The sequence below is a fragment of the Chanodichthys erythropterus genome, chromosome 3, assembly GCF_024489055.1.
Source record: "Chanodichthys erythropterus isolate Z2021 chromosome 3, ASM2448905v1, whole genome shotgun sequence".
Classification (NCBI taxonomy): Eukaryota; Metazoa; Chordata; class Actinopteri; order Cypriniformes; family Xenocyprididae; genus Chanodichthys; species Chanodichthys erythropterus.
The window spans coordinates 39,877,828-39,896,654 of NC_090223.1; the positions used below are offsets into that span (position 1 = coordinate 39,877,828).

An 18,827-nucleotide genomic window follows, 5' to 3' on the forward strand; every position below is an offset into this window, starting at 1 on the left:
TGATACCTCACAAGTCATGTTCATATATTATCTTTTATTTGTTGGTTTTATTAAGTAAACATTTACAAAAAAAAAAAAAAAAAATCAAGAATTTGTTTAAATGTTCCAAACGGTTTATTCAGTTGCAAATGTTCAATTGTATTCTTACATCTGTATTGAGAAGGCACAGGCAAAATGAGGTAAATATACATTAATATGGTCACAGTTTTATAAATATAGTATCAGATATCTCGTGTGTATCCTCGTTGGCTAACAATGTTCTCTTCTGCAGTGAGGAATTACATAGTACCTTGTAAATGATGTTCTTCTACCTCAGAAATGTGTGAATTGGGTGCTTGGCCCCTCATTTTGTTGTGTGAAATATGCTTTTTCACTAAAATCTCCAACCAATACATTATAAATGTCACCGTAAGATAAGCCAGGTAATGAAACATGAAATGGTACAGTAAGACAAAAAAAAGTTGCAACACGAGTTTAGTGCGAACAATCACATTTCTGTGGAAACATTGTATTGATATCTACTCATCAGGATGTCAATGAATCTGTGAACAGGTGGTTTTAAAAACAGTACTTTCTAAACGAGAGCACTGAGTACCAGGCAAACAAGAATTAAATACTAGTTGTTAGGTACGTCTTCTCTCAATGTTACTGTGTCCTATATAAAACATCCAACTATGGTTAAACAGGCGACATGTTCTTCCACAGATACGTTCTCCACTTCTGACTCGAGAAAACTCAGATACAGAAAGATTGTCAAGAGCATAAAAGATTTATCTTTGTCATTCGTTTTGAAGAACTTTTCTTTTTGCACATTTTTGAGCAGTTTTGAGTGCCTTTGATCTCTGAAGGCTTCACAGTAGATCTTTTTTTTCTGTGGTAAACCAGACCAACATGCTTTGCAACTTAACACCTGCAGGCAAAGACTTTATTAGACTCCTCTAACATGTAACAGTCTCTTTTGTGAATATGTACGGTTATGCAAAGATCGCAACACCTGTCCACCTGTAATGAGGTCAAAGAGTAGTGGTTGGCGTCTTACCTCAAAACAGTGAAAGTTTAATGTTATTCTACAGTGATATCTGTTATTGATAATAATAAGAAAAAAATGGCAAATTGTGACATCTGAACACTGTAAGCACATGGAAAGTTTGATCAAATTAAAAGGAACTTGAGGTCTTGAATTCCAGCAGACTGGATATTTCATCATGCAACAATCAAAACACCAGCACTTTCCATCCAGGGTGCGTGAAGGAGCAACCAAAGAAAAGGCTGTCCACCACCTGATCCAGCAGCCAATCAAACACCACTTCCCTGTTCCCTGAGCCAATCGTCACCCTCAGCTTGAAGTTTCCCCCATCGCTAGGATTGTTGTTGTTGCTCACAGGAAAGAGGTTGACCACTTCCATGTCAAAGGTCACAGATGAGCCAACAGTGATGGCTGGCAGCTGGTTGGTCATCTCCTTTCCGTTCACAAACACAGCACCTGGAGAAGGGAAAGCACATGGTAACTTAACACTAATGCTTGCATCCCCCCAAGAAGCCTGCAGTTGGTGAGCGAGCAGTGCATTGTGGAACCATCACACGCACAAAAAAAACTTCAAAAGAGAAAATGGTTAGTTTGAGCTGATTTACAGAAACTTAAAAATGACTATCAATTTCAATGCATCAATTCAAAACTGACTAAAATGAAACAATCGAGGCAACAAATTTTCCCATAAGTAATAGTTTTTTTGTTTATTTAATTGCTTTAGCAATAAGAATTACCTAATAGTACTTACCTATTTAATATTTACTATGCATTGTTGAAAGGTTAGTTAACCCAATAATGAAAATTCTGTCATTTATTACTCACCCTCATGTCGTTCCACACCCGTAAGACCTTCGTTCATCTTCAGAACACAAATTAAGATATTTTTGATAAAATCCGATGGCTCAGTGAGGCCTCCATTGACAGCAAGATGATTAACAGTGTCAGATGCCTAGAAAGCTACTAAAGACATATTTAAAACAGTTCATGTGACTACAGTGGTTCAGCTTTAATGTTATGAAGAGACGAAAATACTTTTTGTGCGGCAAAAAAAACAAAATTATGACTTTATTCAACAATATCTAGTGATGGGTGATTTCAAAACACTGCTTCATGAAGCATCGAAGATTTACGAATCTTTTGTTTCGAATCAGTGGTTCGGAGTGTGAAAGTCAGTGATTTCAGTAAATGAGGCTTTGTTATGTCAAGTGTTTTGAAATTTCAATGGTTCACGTGACTTTGGCAGTTTGATACACGCTCTGAACCACTGATTTGAAACAAAAGATTCGTAAAGCTTCGAAGCTTCATGAAGCAGTGTTTTGAAATCACCCATCACTAGATATTGTTGAATAAAGTCATAATTTTGTTTTTTTTGCCGCACAAAAAGTATCCTCGTCGCTTCATAACATAAAAGCTGAACCACTGTAGTCACATGAACTGATTTAAATATGTCTTTAGTAGCTTTCTGGGCATCTGAAAGTGTTAATTATCTTGCTGTCTATGAAGGCCTCACTGAGCCATCGGATTTTATCAAAAATATCCTAATTTGTGTTCTGAAGATGAATGAAGGTCTTACGGGTGTAGAACGACATGAGGGTGAGGAATTAATGACAGAATTTTCATTTTTGGGTGAACTAACCCTTTAAACATAACATTGTTGCTTGTGTTCATTTAGTTAAAACAGTGTGGAAAAGAAGCATTCATTATTTCTAGATTTAAAGCGTCTACTAAATGCATAAATGTAGATTGTTACTATATTGTTACTATACATTAATGTGGATAAAAAGAAATTCCTGAGAAATTGTCTCACAGTTTCCATAAAACAATTAAGCAGTACAACTGTTTTTAACATGGATAATAATAAGAACTGTTTCTTGAGCAGCAAATCATCATATTAGAGTGATTTCTGAAGGATCATGTGACACTGAAGACTGGAGTAATGATCCTGAAAATTCAGTGTAGTATCACAAGAATAAATTACATTTTAAAATATAAAAAAAAATCTAACCAGCCCCAAACTTTTAAACAGTAGTGTATACACTGAATATCTTCAAAAAGGTGGATCAATATTATGATGGCTATTTTCCAGCTCGTACCATTAGTGGAAATGCAGACAGCCTGATCCCTCTGCAGCGAGTCTGTGTCAGTTCTGCTGTCCGCACACACACCCAAACTGTCACGCTTATCCGTCTGTCCAGCAGCTGTGATCCTGCAAAAAAACAAAAAGAGAATCAGAAATCAGACACACAGTGAGTGAGACATGTGATAAGCCTTCTTATATTTGTTACTGTAAAAATGTCATTTACGCTGATTCTGCATCTTTCCATTGTTTTGAATAATTAGTTCCTATATGAGTAATATGATCTTAAATACCACTTTCACAGTTTATTTGCTATAAGAGTGTGAAGAAGAATGAAACACTGATGTACTTGTAGGTAAGGGTCTGGCCACAGAAGTATGTGGAGGAGTTGGAGTAGAGCACGCCTCCATGACCAGCTGATGAGTCACTGCGCATGGCGATGTTCTTCCTACTACTTAAAATGTAACCTTCCACGCCTGCAGTCCATTCTGTAAACGCACAATGAACAATATTCATGAAACATTCATTTGGAGGTGTTTTATGGACATTTAACACTGAAATCAATTCAACATGTGGGCTATGAAAAAGGCCCAGTGAGATGTTCCACTGAACGGTGCTCTGAATATACTTAGGAATCTCTTAAAGGGACAGTTCACCCAAAAAAAGAAAATTCTCATTATTTACTAACTCTCGTGCTATCCCTGATGTATATGACTTTCTCTAACTATACTTATTGTTATAAAAGTTAAAAATATTAGTATTTTTCTTGCACACACCAATCGTTTCACTTCAGAAAACACTCATTCACCCACTGGGGTCATAACTGTCAAGATCACTGAGTGGCACCCATTCAATGGTATTATATGACTCAGTTTTCCTTTGTGTTTATCTGAAGACAAAAAGTCATATACATCGAGATGGCATGAGGGTGAGTAAATGATAAGAGAATTTTCATTTTTGGGTGAACTGTCCCTTTAAGACACCCAATATAAGGATAACGAGTGTTTGCAACGCTAGGTTTTGTTTAGTTTGTACCGTGGGCTGCGAGTGTGGTGTAGCCAGTCTGCGGGATGCTCCACGGGCTCCATTCGGTTCGGCCCTCTCCTCTGGCGCACACACGGAACAGGTGGTCGATGTGCGGGTCAAGATGGAGCACCAGGAACTCATTGTCTTTCCCGATGTACGCGTCCTCGTATTGAGAAGAGTTACCGCGACGGTACTGCAACCGGTAGTCCTGAGGGGTAAAGTCATCGTCCACCTACACGCAAATTGTACAGGCATTACCAAGAGGGTCACATGGGGTTAAAAACGTCTGATGGGCATGAACAAGGGAGGCCAGACTCACCTTACACCAGCGCACCAGCACGCCGCCTGGCCTCTCCACCAGCTCCTCGATCTGGACGGGCGGATGAGACGCCACGCTGCCGTGCCGAGCCACGTGCGAACGGAACATATGCAGCAGAGAGTCGTCCAGCTGCGCAGACAGACACGGCACGTCCACCAGAACAGGTACCTCGGGCAGACTGAGGACATATATATTTACAAATACTGTACTTGCGCAGACTGTTATTGTCAGCTTGTCTACAGAACAGATACTGTATATGATTCAATATAAATATTTGGTAAATAATCCTAAAGGGTTAAAGAATATCCTGCGTTTACAACATGGTTTGCTGTCGACTGGCACATCAAGTAGCTAAATCATCTGTCAGTAGCACAAAACATGCTGACATTTACATTTTCTGGTTTAAAACCAGAAATGTGCTTTATTTTTCCTCAAATTTTTATGAATTCAAAATAAATTATTCATGAATTGCACCATGTAAAAGTGGTTTACACAGTCGTGTCACGTTCCTTCCTGATAAAACATTTAAGTGTCATTGGTATACTTTCAAAAAAAAAAAACTATCCAAAAGCACAGATCCTCCTTAGACTTACAAGAGACTAGTCAACAAAATGGCGGACGGCAATGGTTATTCATGTAGAATTGGTAAGTAATGTTTTTAAGGTGAGAATTAAGGCCCGTTCACACTAACAATAACTACTTTTATAGAGATCATTCAAAACTGTTTATTGTAAAACACAGAAGATAGGACTGTTATTTAAATGCCATCCGTGGTAGATTATTGCTGTAATCACTGTAGGCGCTTTGACTGGATGATCCTGGGGAAGAGTTTGTGATTTAAAATGAATCATAGCTAAATCAGAGTGGTTTTATAAATCGCTTGGGTGATTCAGTACATCCCTGCTAGTACGGTTGCCACCTCTCCATTAAACTTTGAGAAGATGCGTCACAAAAAACAAAACAGATGAGTCATAAAACGAGGCATTAGTAAAGGTTAGGTAACGTGTTTTTCAATGAGAACTGTAGTAATGTAATTATGGGAATATTGTCTTCTGAACTTTAGAAATAGGTGGCTTTCTGTGTTCTCAAGGGCTGAAGATCTGAATCTCCGTGTATTCATCATTCCTAGACACAAACTGAGAGCTATCAAAGCTCTTCTCCGTTCACTGGGGCAGATGGGGGTTGTTGAGTGAATGAATCTGTGTGCTCCTCACCTGTCCAACTGGATCTGCAGGGCTTTCTTAGTGAAGCTGCCCAGCTTGTCCTCCTTCTCATTTATACCACAGCGGATGGCAGCCTCCCCTGAAAAAACAGCCATATTATAATTATCATAACCGAACATCAGGGCAACTGTAGCAAATATAATCAAATGAGCCCTACAGGACATCATAGCGATTGCAAAATCAACATAAACTGCAAAATAAACTCTTGAACATTCAATTAGCTAACACTTTGATAGCAGGCAATTACACAAATAGTAGGGCTCAACAATAAGATTTTTTTTTCTGCTAGTCCATATTAGCCAGTAGGTTCAGATTCGTACTTTTCCTGCTTATACTTTCAGTGACTGTACAACAAAAAGAAATATATATTTTTAATTACAATTTATATGAATAAAATTAATTTTATGTTACTTAAATTTTACATATAGATTTTTTTAAAGAAATAAATATAAGTAAGCAATAAGGTACTCGAGGCTAGTGCTGTATCGTGAATAAGTCACGGCTGAAGAGTGTTGTTAGGCACGTCGTGAAGCGGAGTGACTTATTCACGATACAGCACTAGCCTCGAGTACCTTATTGCTTATATAATATATATATATATATATATAAACAGTAGTTACCACACAATACAAATATTAAAGCCAAAAAATATGTATCAATGCAACTTTCATGAGGTAAACTCTTACTAATAGCCTTCCTTCCGCCGGAAAATATAGTCCCTGACCGTGAAAAGCAACAGAAGTTACATTGTTACACCATTAGATGGCGGCAAAGACTGTCTTTATGAGTGTGTCAGTCAGTAGCGAAGACTTTTACATTGAAAAGACTGAATTGTTGTGAACACGGAACAAGACGCAACTGACAAATGCTTTGACTAGCGCTGTCAGTCACGGGAAAACCCCTTAACTGTTAAAAGGACAAGATAATACATCAGACATTTAAACAGATTTTTTATCATGAACATAGGACTGACCTGAAGGAAAATGATAAATCTGAATGCAGGTAATAAACTTGCTCAATCTATCTCTTTTTCACAATACTCTTCTACACAATACAGTAAGATTCAATGAACAATATCAATTGAGAACAAACAGTTTACGTTGCTAAGAGTGGTTGCTAAGGGTGTTGTGTAGTGATACACAGAACCGTTGGGTGAAGCGGTCATAGCCGTGATTTATCATGAATAAAAAACAGCTATTGACCAATCAGAGTCGAGTACAGGAACTAACTGTTTTATAAATTTTTTTTCTTTGTTTTTAATTAAAAATATTGCCCTAAGCCCTTTTACACTGGCTCTGAGCATCTTTATCGCAGAGCCTTAAATAGCCAAAATTTTTTAAGGTTTGATCAGATAGATTATATATACATAATTGCTATTCTTCAACTACTTATTAAGCAAATGTCTGACCTGATTTCATTTCATACCGTTGACATAGTCCTACAAGCTGACATATGACAGAACCGACTGCTCAAAAATGAGGTATCCTTGTCTGGCACAAGAATAAATCAAATTTTCTTATCTAATAAATACTTTCCCATAACAAATTAGGGTCTTAGCATACTTTAAAATCCCATGAAATCAGATTAGTGTGACTGTATATATGGAGAATCACTGTAGTCCGAACAATGAGCAGCCAGCCTGGGTGACAGACTCACCCTCTCGGAGCAGCTCATCAGCTGTGCTGACTCCACTCTCAATGAGCTTCTGGCAGTCATCTAAGGGACTGACACTGTCCAGCTCGATGTTGTCAACTTCCTGAAGCAGAGCGTTCAGCCTCTCAGTCAGCAGTCGACTCACTGCCGTCTGCAACTCCTGGAAGTGCCGCTGCAGAGCCTCACGTGTCTGACTGGCACTGCCTCGCACCTGGACACACACACATTTTAATAGTAGGGTATATATTTTTTCTTAGATTACCTACAATTTTTGTGTACCATAATTTTTTTTTACAAAGGTTATGTGAGGAAAAAAGTTGCTCAGTTCCTACAGGATTAAATTACTAAAGTACTGTACACCTTTGTGACACAAATTTAACATGTTACGGAAAACTAGTCTTCTCTAAGGAGGGCTTAAGTATAAAGAACAAGCCGATAATTAAATAAGCCCTATTTAAATGCAGAAATACACATGCTATAATTATAAATCAACCAATTTATTCAGAAATTTAAAAATGTACATTACTCATATATTGTATGAGGGTTACATAAATCAGAGATAGGAAGTGCTAGTATCTATGCAATTCATTTCAGTGTGCCACTGTCTGGTTTTGAATATGAAGTGTAGGGCTGAAAGAGGAAGTGGTGAAAAGTGAATGGCACATTTCAATTTTCTTGATGCATCTTTCAGACTAACTGCTTCACCTTCAACAAAATGGAGCCAAGAGTGACAGGAAGCCTGGTGGTTTTCAATGTTTAAAAAAAAACAGTTCCTCTTATCTTGTGAACATGAAACTTGCACTTGCAAATGAAGGTTAGCTTGGGCTTTTCAATGCCACGTATCAATGAACATTTGTATCTGGGCTACAACTGAACTGTACTCTGTAGCTTAAAACCTAGTGAAATACCACACACAAACACATAAATGGACACGTTAAAGCCTGTAATCTTAAGAATTCCTTGAGTCATATTTCTGGAACGAGGAAAAGTCTCATTCCCATATAATCAGTGAAATGCAACGCAGCCCTGGGCAAAAGCATGTTGACAGAAATACACAACAGACCGGCAAGCAAACATGCTGACGATTAGCACCATGGAACTCAACAGACTGCCGTCCCAGTGTGTGTAGGTAGAGATAACACCCTGTCGTCCAGGAAGTGGGAAGAGAGTCTAAAATAACACAGATAAAGTGGTGCAGGATAAATGGATGAAACCCAAAAAGAGACGGTGTTATTAATCAACCTTAGTGGAAAGTTCCAGACATGGCTTTGTTTGCAGCTGACGCAGGAAATGCTTCTGTCCAGAGACGTGCATCATTCCTCATACGGTGAAGTCTTATCGGGATCAATCGGAATATTTTGAGCCAGCACAGAATCCTTTGCCTAAATATTGTTATTCATTACAATGCGCTGTGAGGCGTGTGTGGAGGGTGGAGGGTGGAGGCAGGATCTCAGGGCTCTGCTGCTTTGGGGATGAGGGGCGATTAGAAGTGGAGTTACAGGATGTTTAGACTTCAGTTTTGGGCTAAGACAGTACGATCATACAAAACTCTTTAGTAACTCTTTGGTAATGTCAGACGAACACAGACACAAGAACAATACTGCTGGAATTTATTATGTTCATTGTAATGTGATTCGAAATTACATTCTTAGCTTGTTCTGAGTTTGGATATTGGTCAAATTTAAATAACTGAATGTGACCTGACGCCACAGTGAGAGAATGTGAGTGGGGCGACAGCACTTTCACCTCCCAATTAAAGCCCCAAATCAAGTCGTTCCATGTTTACTGCATAGCAAAATTTAGCAAAATCGAAATAATATATATAAAAAAGCTGAAATATATTATTACATTTATTTTTCATCTGGACACAAGACATATTTAAATAAAAAAAAGTGTAAACTGTAAACATAATAATAATAATAATAAATAATAATTATTAATAATAAATGTATAATTACTAAATAATTATATAAACTAATTTATACTGTATATATTATTATATTATATATATATATATATATATATATATATATATATATATATATATATATATATATATATATATATATATATATATATATATATATATATATATATATATATATATATATATATATATATATATATATATATATATATATATATATATATATATATATATATATATATATATATATATATATATATTTATTAGTAAAATATTATTTTATAATATATTATTATTACAAAAATAATTTATTTTATTTATTTAGTAGTTTATTTAACGGGGACCATGGACATTCTATGGCTGCCCCAGACTTAGCAACTGCAATCCCAATAATAATAATAATAATAATAATAATAATAATAATAATTTTTGAAGAGAGAATATCTAACTAAATTTAAACCGCAGTCCCTGGGCAAGAAATAAAAAAAAAATAAAAAAAATAAATTACAATAAAATAAATAGAGCTGAGAGAATAAGATTATAGCACTGTAAAGTAAAATATTAATACTTTAAAAAAAAAAAAAAAAAAAACATTGAGTCCCCCAACCACCACCTCAAATAGACATATGTATGTAAGGGTGGTTCAAACATGCTATAGCTCTGTATGCGTTTCCTATGACCATGTATTAGACTCCAGCTGGCTGCAGTCTGGCTCGTGGGTGACAGGCTGTGGAAAACAGAGGCCACTTGTAGGATTTAAGGAAGCCTGAGTGTCTGAGACATAGTGTAACAACTTAAAGAGGAAGTAGACAAGAAACATCTAATGTTAAAGATGCAACATCAAGCTCAACTACTACCCAGGAAGCTTCAGTTCTTTTAATACATGAAGAATCTTAATACAGATGAGCCTCTACAACTAGAAGCTGGAAGTAGAGTGTAGTTTGACCCAAATAATGACCGCAAATGTTGTGTCACTGCTGTGAATAACAGAGCATGTGATACGATCATATCAGATGGGCTGCACATATGGGATCTCACTCAGACAGCTGTACACGCTGTGAGGTTAATCACAGTACCGTGGGGCGTCATACAATCACCAGTCAATGATCCCAAAAGTTTGGTTCAATTCTCAGTCCTGTGTAGGATGTGAGGAGAGAGAGCTTAATTATTCTCTGAGTGTAGTGTCTCATATGAAGAACAGGAAATTACAGCCTTGTTTACGCTCTGAATGAAGCATTCTGGGAGGTGGGGGAAGGAGGAAGTTGGGTAAGATGCCAGAAGCAAAGACTGAAGATAACACCGAGCAGCAGGCCGGCTTTACATCCTACAACCACCCCGGGAGACGTGCGGCATGAATCAGGCCTTCTGTGCTGACCAACAGCCTTCCTGGCACAGAGGATCCTACTCACTTCACCAAAACAGCAGGAGTATCACTTACCCTTGTTCTCTCAAAAACACCCACATATGTCCTGTTATTTGGTTACTGTGTAGGGAACCACTACCTTTGTTTCTGGCATTTTCTACAGTGTGTTTGATGGCATTGAAGTATTTTTATGCATTGGTGCATGCTGGGTGTGATCAATAGCAATTTCATTACTGTCTCTATGGTTTTGGCACGACTGTAACACTGTGTCCTAACCAGACGCGATGAGATAAAAACAGATTTACATGGAAGAGATCGAGATAATCGCACAAGGACATTTTGTCAGTTGCTTGGTTTCTATTTCTGCCAGTGTTGCACAAATCTGAATAGAGAGATAGATGAAATATTAAAATGACTAAAACTGAAATAAAAAATTAGTTAAACAGAAAACTAATAAAAATGGCAAAAGCACAAAACAAAATGATCAAAACTAAAAGGAAAACATAAAAATAAAAGCCAATTAAAAACATTAATAAATGCTATAATACTGCATAAATAATTTCACAATAACATTGCACAATTTTACTTTTATAAACCAGAGTGGAAGAACACTAAATTTCCCAGATTAACCTGTTCAACTCCAAATTCAAAAATTTCAAAAAAATTTCAACAACTTCCTTTCTTCCTCAATTGGTGTTGCCAATTAAAGTGCCCCTATTATGCTTTTTCGAACAATACATGCAGTGTGTAAAGGCTTGTGCACACCGGGGCACGCATGCTTATTAGCGATGTTTAACGCCTCGCGACTAAACAAAGGGCGCATATGTGAGAGTGTGCACCGATGCGCAAAATGCCAGGTGTAAAAGCGTCATTTTTAATAGACGGTGCCGCGTTAAAAACTGGCTGACCAATGAGATCGGTGCTTTTGTTGACATGCCTGGAGCTGCTGAAGTTACTGTAAAACACGACTTGGTGGCGCTCAAACACAAAACGGTCTTGCCAAGCACACATTGATAAGAAGAAGACAACTCTGCCAGTTCTTGGCCACACCAATAGAAGTGCATTATATGTGGTTTTATTTCTGTATTTTTATATTTTTTACATACAATAAATATAGTTGAGAATGTCTATGTTTATTTGAACTACCATTCACTTGCACTACTGAAATTGTGACTTATTACCGTTTCTGACTACCATCTCCTCATGTCATGTATATGCCATATATACCATTTTATATCTGTATTTTTATTGTTTTATTTACATTCAAGAAATATTATTTAGAATGTCTAATTCATAAATATGTTTATTTGCAATACCGTTCACTTGCACACTAGCACGCGCGATTATCTTCCCGGTGTGAATGGGGCTTAATACAGCTGTTTGTGAATGTAAAAGGCCTTCAAAGTTTTAAAGATCAAAGTGCATGACAACTATATATGGGCATCATATTATGACACCAAACGACGGATTTTGGACATTTTATAGGAAACAATTTCCATAACAATTAAGAGGCCATTTGCCCAACCGTATTGAAATCAATTCATTATTTGATTAAAATGCTCCGTTTGCAGATGCTATTACTGGCTCTCACAATAAAAGTAACTAGAAAAAACTTATGTAATTACTATATATAAAATTTTTTCAAAATGCTGTGTAATGTACCTTATTAAGGTGAATTAAAATGCAGCCTTATTAATGAGCAAAACGTTCGGATGTTAAATGCACTATTTACGCGTGGCTGGGAGCAGGTGTAGATTTCTTTCGTACCAACTAACATTTGAAAAAAAACGAACATTTTAATGAATCCGAAAATTTACGCCAGAACCACTTTACACATGATTTACACAAAAATTCGTTCTGCTCGTGTTTCATGAATGAGACCCCGTGTCTCCTAAAAGAAAGAAAAGATTCTGAACTGCCTGAAATGAGCTGTCAGCAATTCCAAACTCACTTTTGGTTACAAACCTACGTAACAATGTAACACATTTGCATAATTCCAGCCTATGGTCTTTATTGGCTGCCCATAAACAATGTTGCTTTGACCAAACCCTCAAACACTGTAGCTGTAGCTGAAGCCTGGAAGAGTTTGGTTTGTGTTGTTGACATGTCGACTGTTTTCTGTGCTGCGAATCCACTTTGGATACACTTGGATGAGGAACTGAGCAGGAATTGATACGGTAAAACCGACACCATCGTTACTATTTCTATCACTGTGTATGCAAGCACTGGGAAATCTGGTTATGGTAAATAGGCATTTTGTTTCCGACACGGAAAAACAAAATAGATTAGGCCATCTTGACCAATCAGAGCAGAGTAGGCTCTCGAGAAGGAGGGGTTCAAAGAGACTGAATCTTCAATGTTTTCAGACTCTTTGAGAAGTAAGGTGATGTGCAAAGTATATTATGTGAAAATTAAAGTGTTTTTTGACCTTGGATGCATGTAGGAGACCTCCAAAACAAACACAGCATTATATGGGCACTTTTAATTCAAATTTCAACTCATGACATAAAAATAGCTAATTCTGAATTTTGCCCAACCCTGATTTCTGCAGTGTCACACTGGGTAGGTTACCCTCTGTGAAATCCTGGAAATCCTACCATAAATGAAAAATCTGATCATTTCTGCATGGACCGACACTTTGCTAGTTGTTGGAAACCTATTTATTCTTCCAGTGGCAGCGCAGAGAGTCACAGCGTACCTGTTTGCGTGCCTGGCTGAGTCCATGCAGTCTCTGCTGTAGTTCGCTTCTGTAGTTCTGGGCTGCCTCGATGCTCTCCTTCGCCTCCTGCAGCAACGCCTCTGCCTCTATTGACATCCTTGTTGGCCTCTGCCAAAGCACAAATATCAAGGTAAAGTGTAGGAAAATATTTCCATCGATAGAGATAACTTTTAGTTTGACGAGAATTTTCATTATGGGGTTAGAAAACATTACAGAGAAAGGCTAAAGCCAAAACACACCCATTCTGGAAAATGTCACTCTAACAAAGCTAAAATAATAATAACAGCAGCTTGAAATTCCACACAGGCCTGAAAAACACAGCCTGTTCCTCATGGTCTGTGCTCATAAAAATGTAACGCCAACTTTATGCAACCATCAGGCCACCATTTCCACGTCATGTGGATGTGAGGAAGCACGTTTTGAAACATGACAACATGTCCACAGCCTTATTTGTTGAAGATTAGCACAAGGGGATGATGTAGTCCTGTATAGTTATGACTAAAAGGCTTTGATGCTATAACCTTAAGAAACCACATTCATGTCATCCTTCATATCAGTGCAAAAATCACAGAAGTCATGGAAATGAATCACCGGCCCGAAGGTTACATGTATCAAAAACAAGACCTGATGAGATGCGTGTGCTATAAACTCATACGCACAACAGTGTGAGCCACGGTTTTTGATAGGATAACATATATCTGTGTGACACTACTGTGTGTTTTTGCTTTAGACAGCAAATTTGTGAACAAGGGACAGTGGTTCTCAATCCAAAAATTATTCATATTCACATCTGTTCTGACATGTATTTTGTTGTTAACATCAAAGATTACATGTCCAAACAAACTCAAAAATATCGGTCACTTGTCATGGCAATTAATGCTAAAATAATATTTGGTCTAGTGTTTGTTCTGTGTTAAAGGCCAGTAACAAAGAGGGACATAACGATAACTCTATATTAATAATCTTTCTAATTCTTTAAGAATAGTAAAGTCCACCACACAGCTATAACAACATCAACACAAAGGAACGATATCGCTGGAATCACTTCTCAGAGCTTTTTTCCAATCTGATAAACAATGATAACACTGACAGCCAATCAAAGTCCACCAGACTTTAAGCACTTGAGCATTTAAAGCAGCAGATGACGCAACTGTGGCACACGCTAATAATAAAAAGAATGATATCATGTATTGTGGTGAATGCTAATGTAGTTATCGTTATAGTTATCATTTTTGGTCTGAACTTTATGCTGGTAATCACATTTCCATTTAACATTAATAATTTTGCAGCTCATGGTACTATTAATAAATGTAATTTTGTTTTACGTCTGTACAATAATCTTATATATACATACACCTACACTGCCCTCCAAAATTTTTGAAACACTCCTGGCAAAGTGTGGTTTTGGACGATATCAGCATAAATCCTTATCATTTTTTGGTGCAAATACATTACAGTAACTTGACATTATCATTGAAGACCAGCAATAATAATTTTCATTTTGATTACATAATAATGGCGATATATAGGCTACATGTCAAAGTCAGACATGCCCCTTTGCCAGCTGTGATGCCTGGTTACTGGTTTAAACTTGGCCCAGGTTTGTAAAAGATTTTTGGGTCTTAATAGCTTCAACAGTTGATTGACAATTAAGTTTAGAATACAATGAACCAATCAGAACTTTAGGTCAGGTAGCTGCTAATCGTGGATATTTTGATCAATCGAAAATTAAATTTTTTTCTCTGTATAAACCGTTTATGTAATAAAATATGTTTTTGTAGTTTGTGTTGTCCCAAAATTATCACAAATTAAAAAGGATTCATGCAAATATTGTCCAAAACCCCACTTTTCTAGGGCATTTACAAACTTTTGGAGGGCAGTGTATATTAGTCAAACCAAAAATTATTCAGACATTTTTGATATTTTTGATATATTTTTACTAGTGGGTGCAGGACACTATAGTTCATTTATGAAAGTGAGGATAGCAAAATAAACTAAGCTGTGACATATTATAACCAAAAATTCTTCATACAGTGGACTACCAGTAAAATTTATAAAAATTTGGGACCAAAAATTATTCAGACACTTTGACCTGATGTTTTGCTTAAGTGTTATCTGACATAATTAATGGTGCCATCGAACGTTTTTTTACAAGATGTAATATAAGGTGTCCCCTGAATGTGTCTGTGAAGTTTCAGCTCAAAATACCCCATAGATTTTTTTAAATGAATTTTTTTAACTGCCTATTTTGGGGCATCATTAAATATGAGCCGATTTATGCTGCGCGGCCTCTTTAAATCTCGTGCTTTCCGCCCATGGAGATCGCGCTTGCCTTAAACAGTGCCTAAACAAAGTTTACACAGCTAATATAACCCTCAAATGGATATTTACAAAGTGTTCGTCATGTATGCGTCGGATTATGTGAGTATTTATACTGTTATATTGTTTACATTTGATTCTGAATGAATTTGAGGCTGTGCTCCGTGGTTAACGGCTAATGCTACACTTTTGGAGAGATTTATAAAGAATGAAGTTGTGTTTATGAATTATACAGACTGCAAGTGTTCAAAAATGAAAACAGTGACGGCTCTTGTCTACGTGAATACAGTAAGAAACGATGGTAACTTTAACCACATTTAACAGTACATTAGCAACATGCTAACGAAACATTTAGAAAGACAATTTACAAATATCACTAAAAATATCATGATATCAATGATCATGTCAGTTATTATCGCTCCATCTGCCATTTTTCACTGTTGTTCTTGCTTGCTTACCTAGTCTGATGATTCAGCTGTGCAGATCCAGACGTTACTGGCTGCCCTTGTCTAATGCCTTTCATAATGTTGGGATCATGAGCTGGCATATACAAATATTGGGGGTGTACATATTAATGATCCCGACTGTTACGTAACAGTCGGTGTTATGTTGAGATTCGCCTGTTCTTCAGAGGTCTTTTAAACAAATGAGATTTATATAAGAAGGAGGAAACAATGGAGTTTGAGACTCACTGTATGTCTTTTCCATGTACTGAACTCTTGTTATTTAACTATGCCGAGGTAAATTCAATTTTCAATTCGAGGTACATTTTTCATAAGATACATTTTTTCTGACACAGTTTAACTCTGAGATCTTGTCATATTTTATTACCATTTTTTAAACTATAGTGAATAAACTGTATTCATGAAAGAAATGCTCAAGGTGTCTGAATAAATTTTGGTTTGACTGTATACATTTGTGAACAAGAGACAGTGGTTCTCAATCCAAAAATCATAAATGTTCACATCTGTTCTGATTCTGGCACAAATCCAATGCAACTAAAAATGTTCCTATATATTTTGTTGTTAACATCAAAGACTATATGTCCAAACAAACTCAAAATCATCTGTCATATACAAATATACATAAAACGTTTCTACAACTACCAACCAGAAAACTCACTTCTTTACTGATCAGGTTAGCCGTTTTGAGGCAAGCATGCTACAATGAAACCACTTCCGTTGACGTGTTCCGTTCAAGTGAAAGCAACTGCACTTTCCTTACATGTGCTCATGTAACTTAAACTTACAAGCATGACTGAACTGAACCTATCCATATCCAAAACTACGCCTCAACTTCTGTACAATAGTGCCTGTGTAACACTGGTCTCATTGTGCAGGACAGAACAGCTGCCTGTTTGTTTATGCGTGTATCTGAACACAAGTACAGTGCAGGTGGATCGGCAGCTCTGTTCTGCAAGCTATTCAATTTAGCCTTGTTTAACACAAAGATGCTGACCTCAGTGCACAGAGCAGAGAATACTCTCAAAAACACCCTTTCATCCATACAGCTGTGAGAGAGAAACCTAAATAACAAACTGTGACCTGCACCAACAAGCCTGTGCTTCCATACTCATCTATCTCATGATCAATGTCTGAAAAAATTCGTCAGCCGCATATTTAGCAGATTTCGACATTTAATTATCAAGGGAAAGGGAGGGGTTCTCCAAAAATCATAGTCTAATCCTCTGATTTAGCAGCAGGGTTCTTATCCAGACTGGGGTTAAGAGCATTAAGACCAGCAATTATATTACATCTATTGCTCTTCCAGAATCCTTTCCCACAAGCGAATCCATCAGGGAGTACTGCAGAGGACTGGCTATCTTTCAGAGGGACGTGAATGACCTAGATTCAAAAGACAAAAACAATCTGCTGCCAAAAGACAATGTTGGGAATTCCAGGATGAGATGTCTCTGATCTGAGGATCATGTGTCCTGCTTCAAAATCTGAGACCGCTCACTGATAAGGGCTCTTCTCTTAAGATGACGACCAGAAGATGCATTTAAACAAGTGATCATAAACTACCAGAGGTCCTGTCCATCACCTTCACAGTATAACTCGTGTATATTCCTCTTTTGGTCCAATCTAAGCATTAAGAGGACAGTTATGTAAAGTGCAGGATCTCTCTATGGGCCATACTGATGCATCATGCACTCTCAACATGTTTATACATGTCCAAAACAAGTGGAAAGTAAAGGCAGATGGGAGAAGAGCAGTACAAATATGTAAATATTAAACATGCAAATCATCTTTGAGAAACAGCTGATAACTAAAACAGTTAGCAGTTATTTTAAAATTGAGAAAGAAGCAGTTCATGAGGCTCTTCTGAGAGGATCGCCACACCAACACACTCATCACTTTTACTCACCTCAGTTTTACAGTAAGCTCTTCAAACCGATCCACACATAAACCTGAGACAGCATCTCTAGCTAAGCACTGAAATATAAACTGTAACAAAAACATATGCTATTATTAAGAGATTTTTGCAGTATTACCTTATGCGATCCTGTCTTGTGTCATATTAACTTCTGCCGCGGAGTTCCGCCATTGACGCCCTGGCAACAGTAAAGAGCTGGAGGCACATATTTTCACTTTGATACAAACCCGTCGTCCAATCATATGCCGCATCATTGTGTTTTCCTCCTGTCTGCTGTCAGTTCTAGCCAATCAGATGATTTAACCGCTCTTAACCCCGCCCCATCTTTTTGGTGAAAACCCAAAGCGCAAGAAGGCGTCAACAGAGTCCCTTGGCGTCAGACAATAAGGGAAGGTAACTTTGTGTTAATCACAAAATAAGAGCTAGTGTGTCTTGAAGATATTTGTGAATTATGAACAGAAGCCCAAGGAAAATGTACAGCCTGTCAGAATACGGATGATCAAGTTCACTGTGAAATATGAAAATACTATAGTATTTATTATAGTAAATTGTATATATTATTTAGAACACTTTGTTAATGAATGGTACTGTAGTATTAACTATAGTGAACTGATAAACTGTAATAAATACTGTAGTATGGTTTAGTTTTTACTACAGTAAACTGTAGTGTATATTGTAGTATAATATACCCTTTGAAGACTTCAGATGCAAAAGCTTCTAAGTGGCATCTGAAATTTTCTTCTAAAATAAGCGTTTTTATCAAGCTTGCATGTTTATGTTCAGTTATTTCACTTT

General features: G+C 37.0%; 1 protein-coding gene across 1 annotated transcript; it reads right to left on the reverse strand.

The window, feature by feature from the left end:
• Positions 1-91: 91 nt before the first annotated feature.
• Positions 92-18,253, reverse strand: crlf3 (cytokine receptor-like factor 3). Its single transcript, XM_067382240.1, has 9 exons — positions 18,151-18,253; positions 13,317-13,445; positions 7,332-7,539; positions 5,667-5,754; positions 4,453-4,630; positions 4,143-4,365; positions 3,457-3,595; positions 3,124-3,236; positions 92-1,483 (listed from the first exon to the last, which is right to left on the reverse strand). Exons 2-9 carry the CDS (start codon positions 13,431-13,433, stop codon positions 1,215-1,217), a joined length of 1,335 nt encoding a protein of 444 aa, XP_067238341.1. The 5' UTR covers positions 13,434-13,445; positions 18,151-18,253; the 3' UTR covers positions 92-1,214.
• Positions 18,254-18,827: the final 574 nt, after the last annotated feature.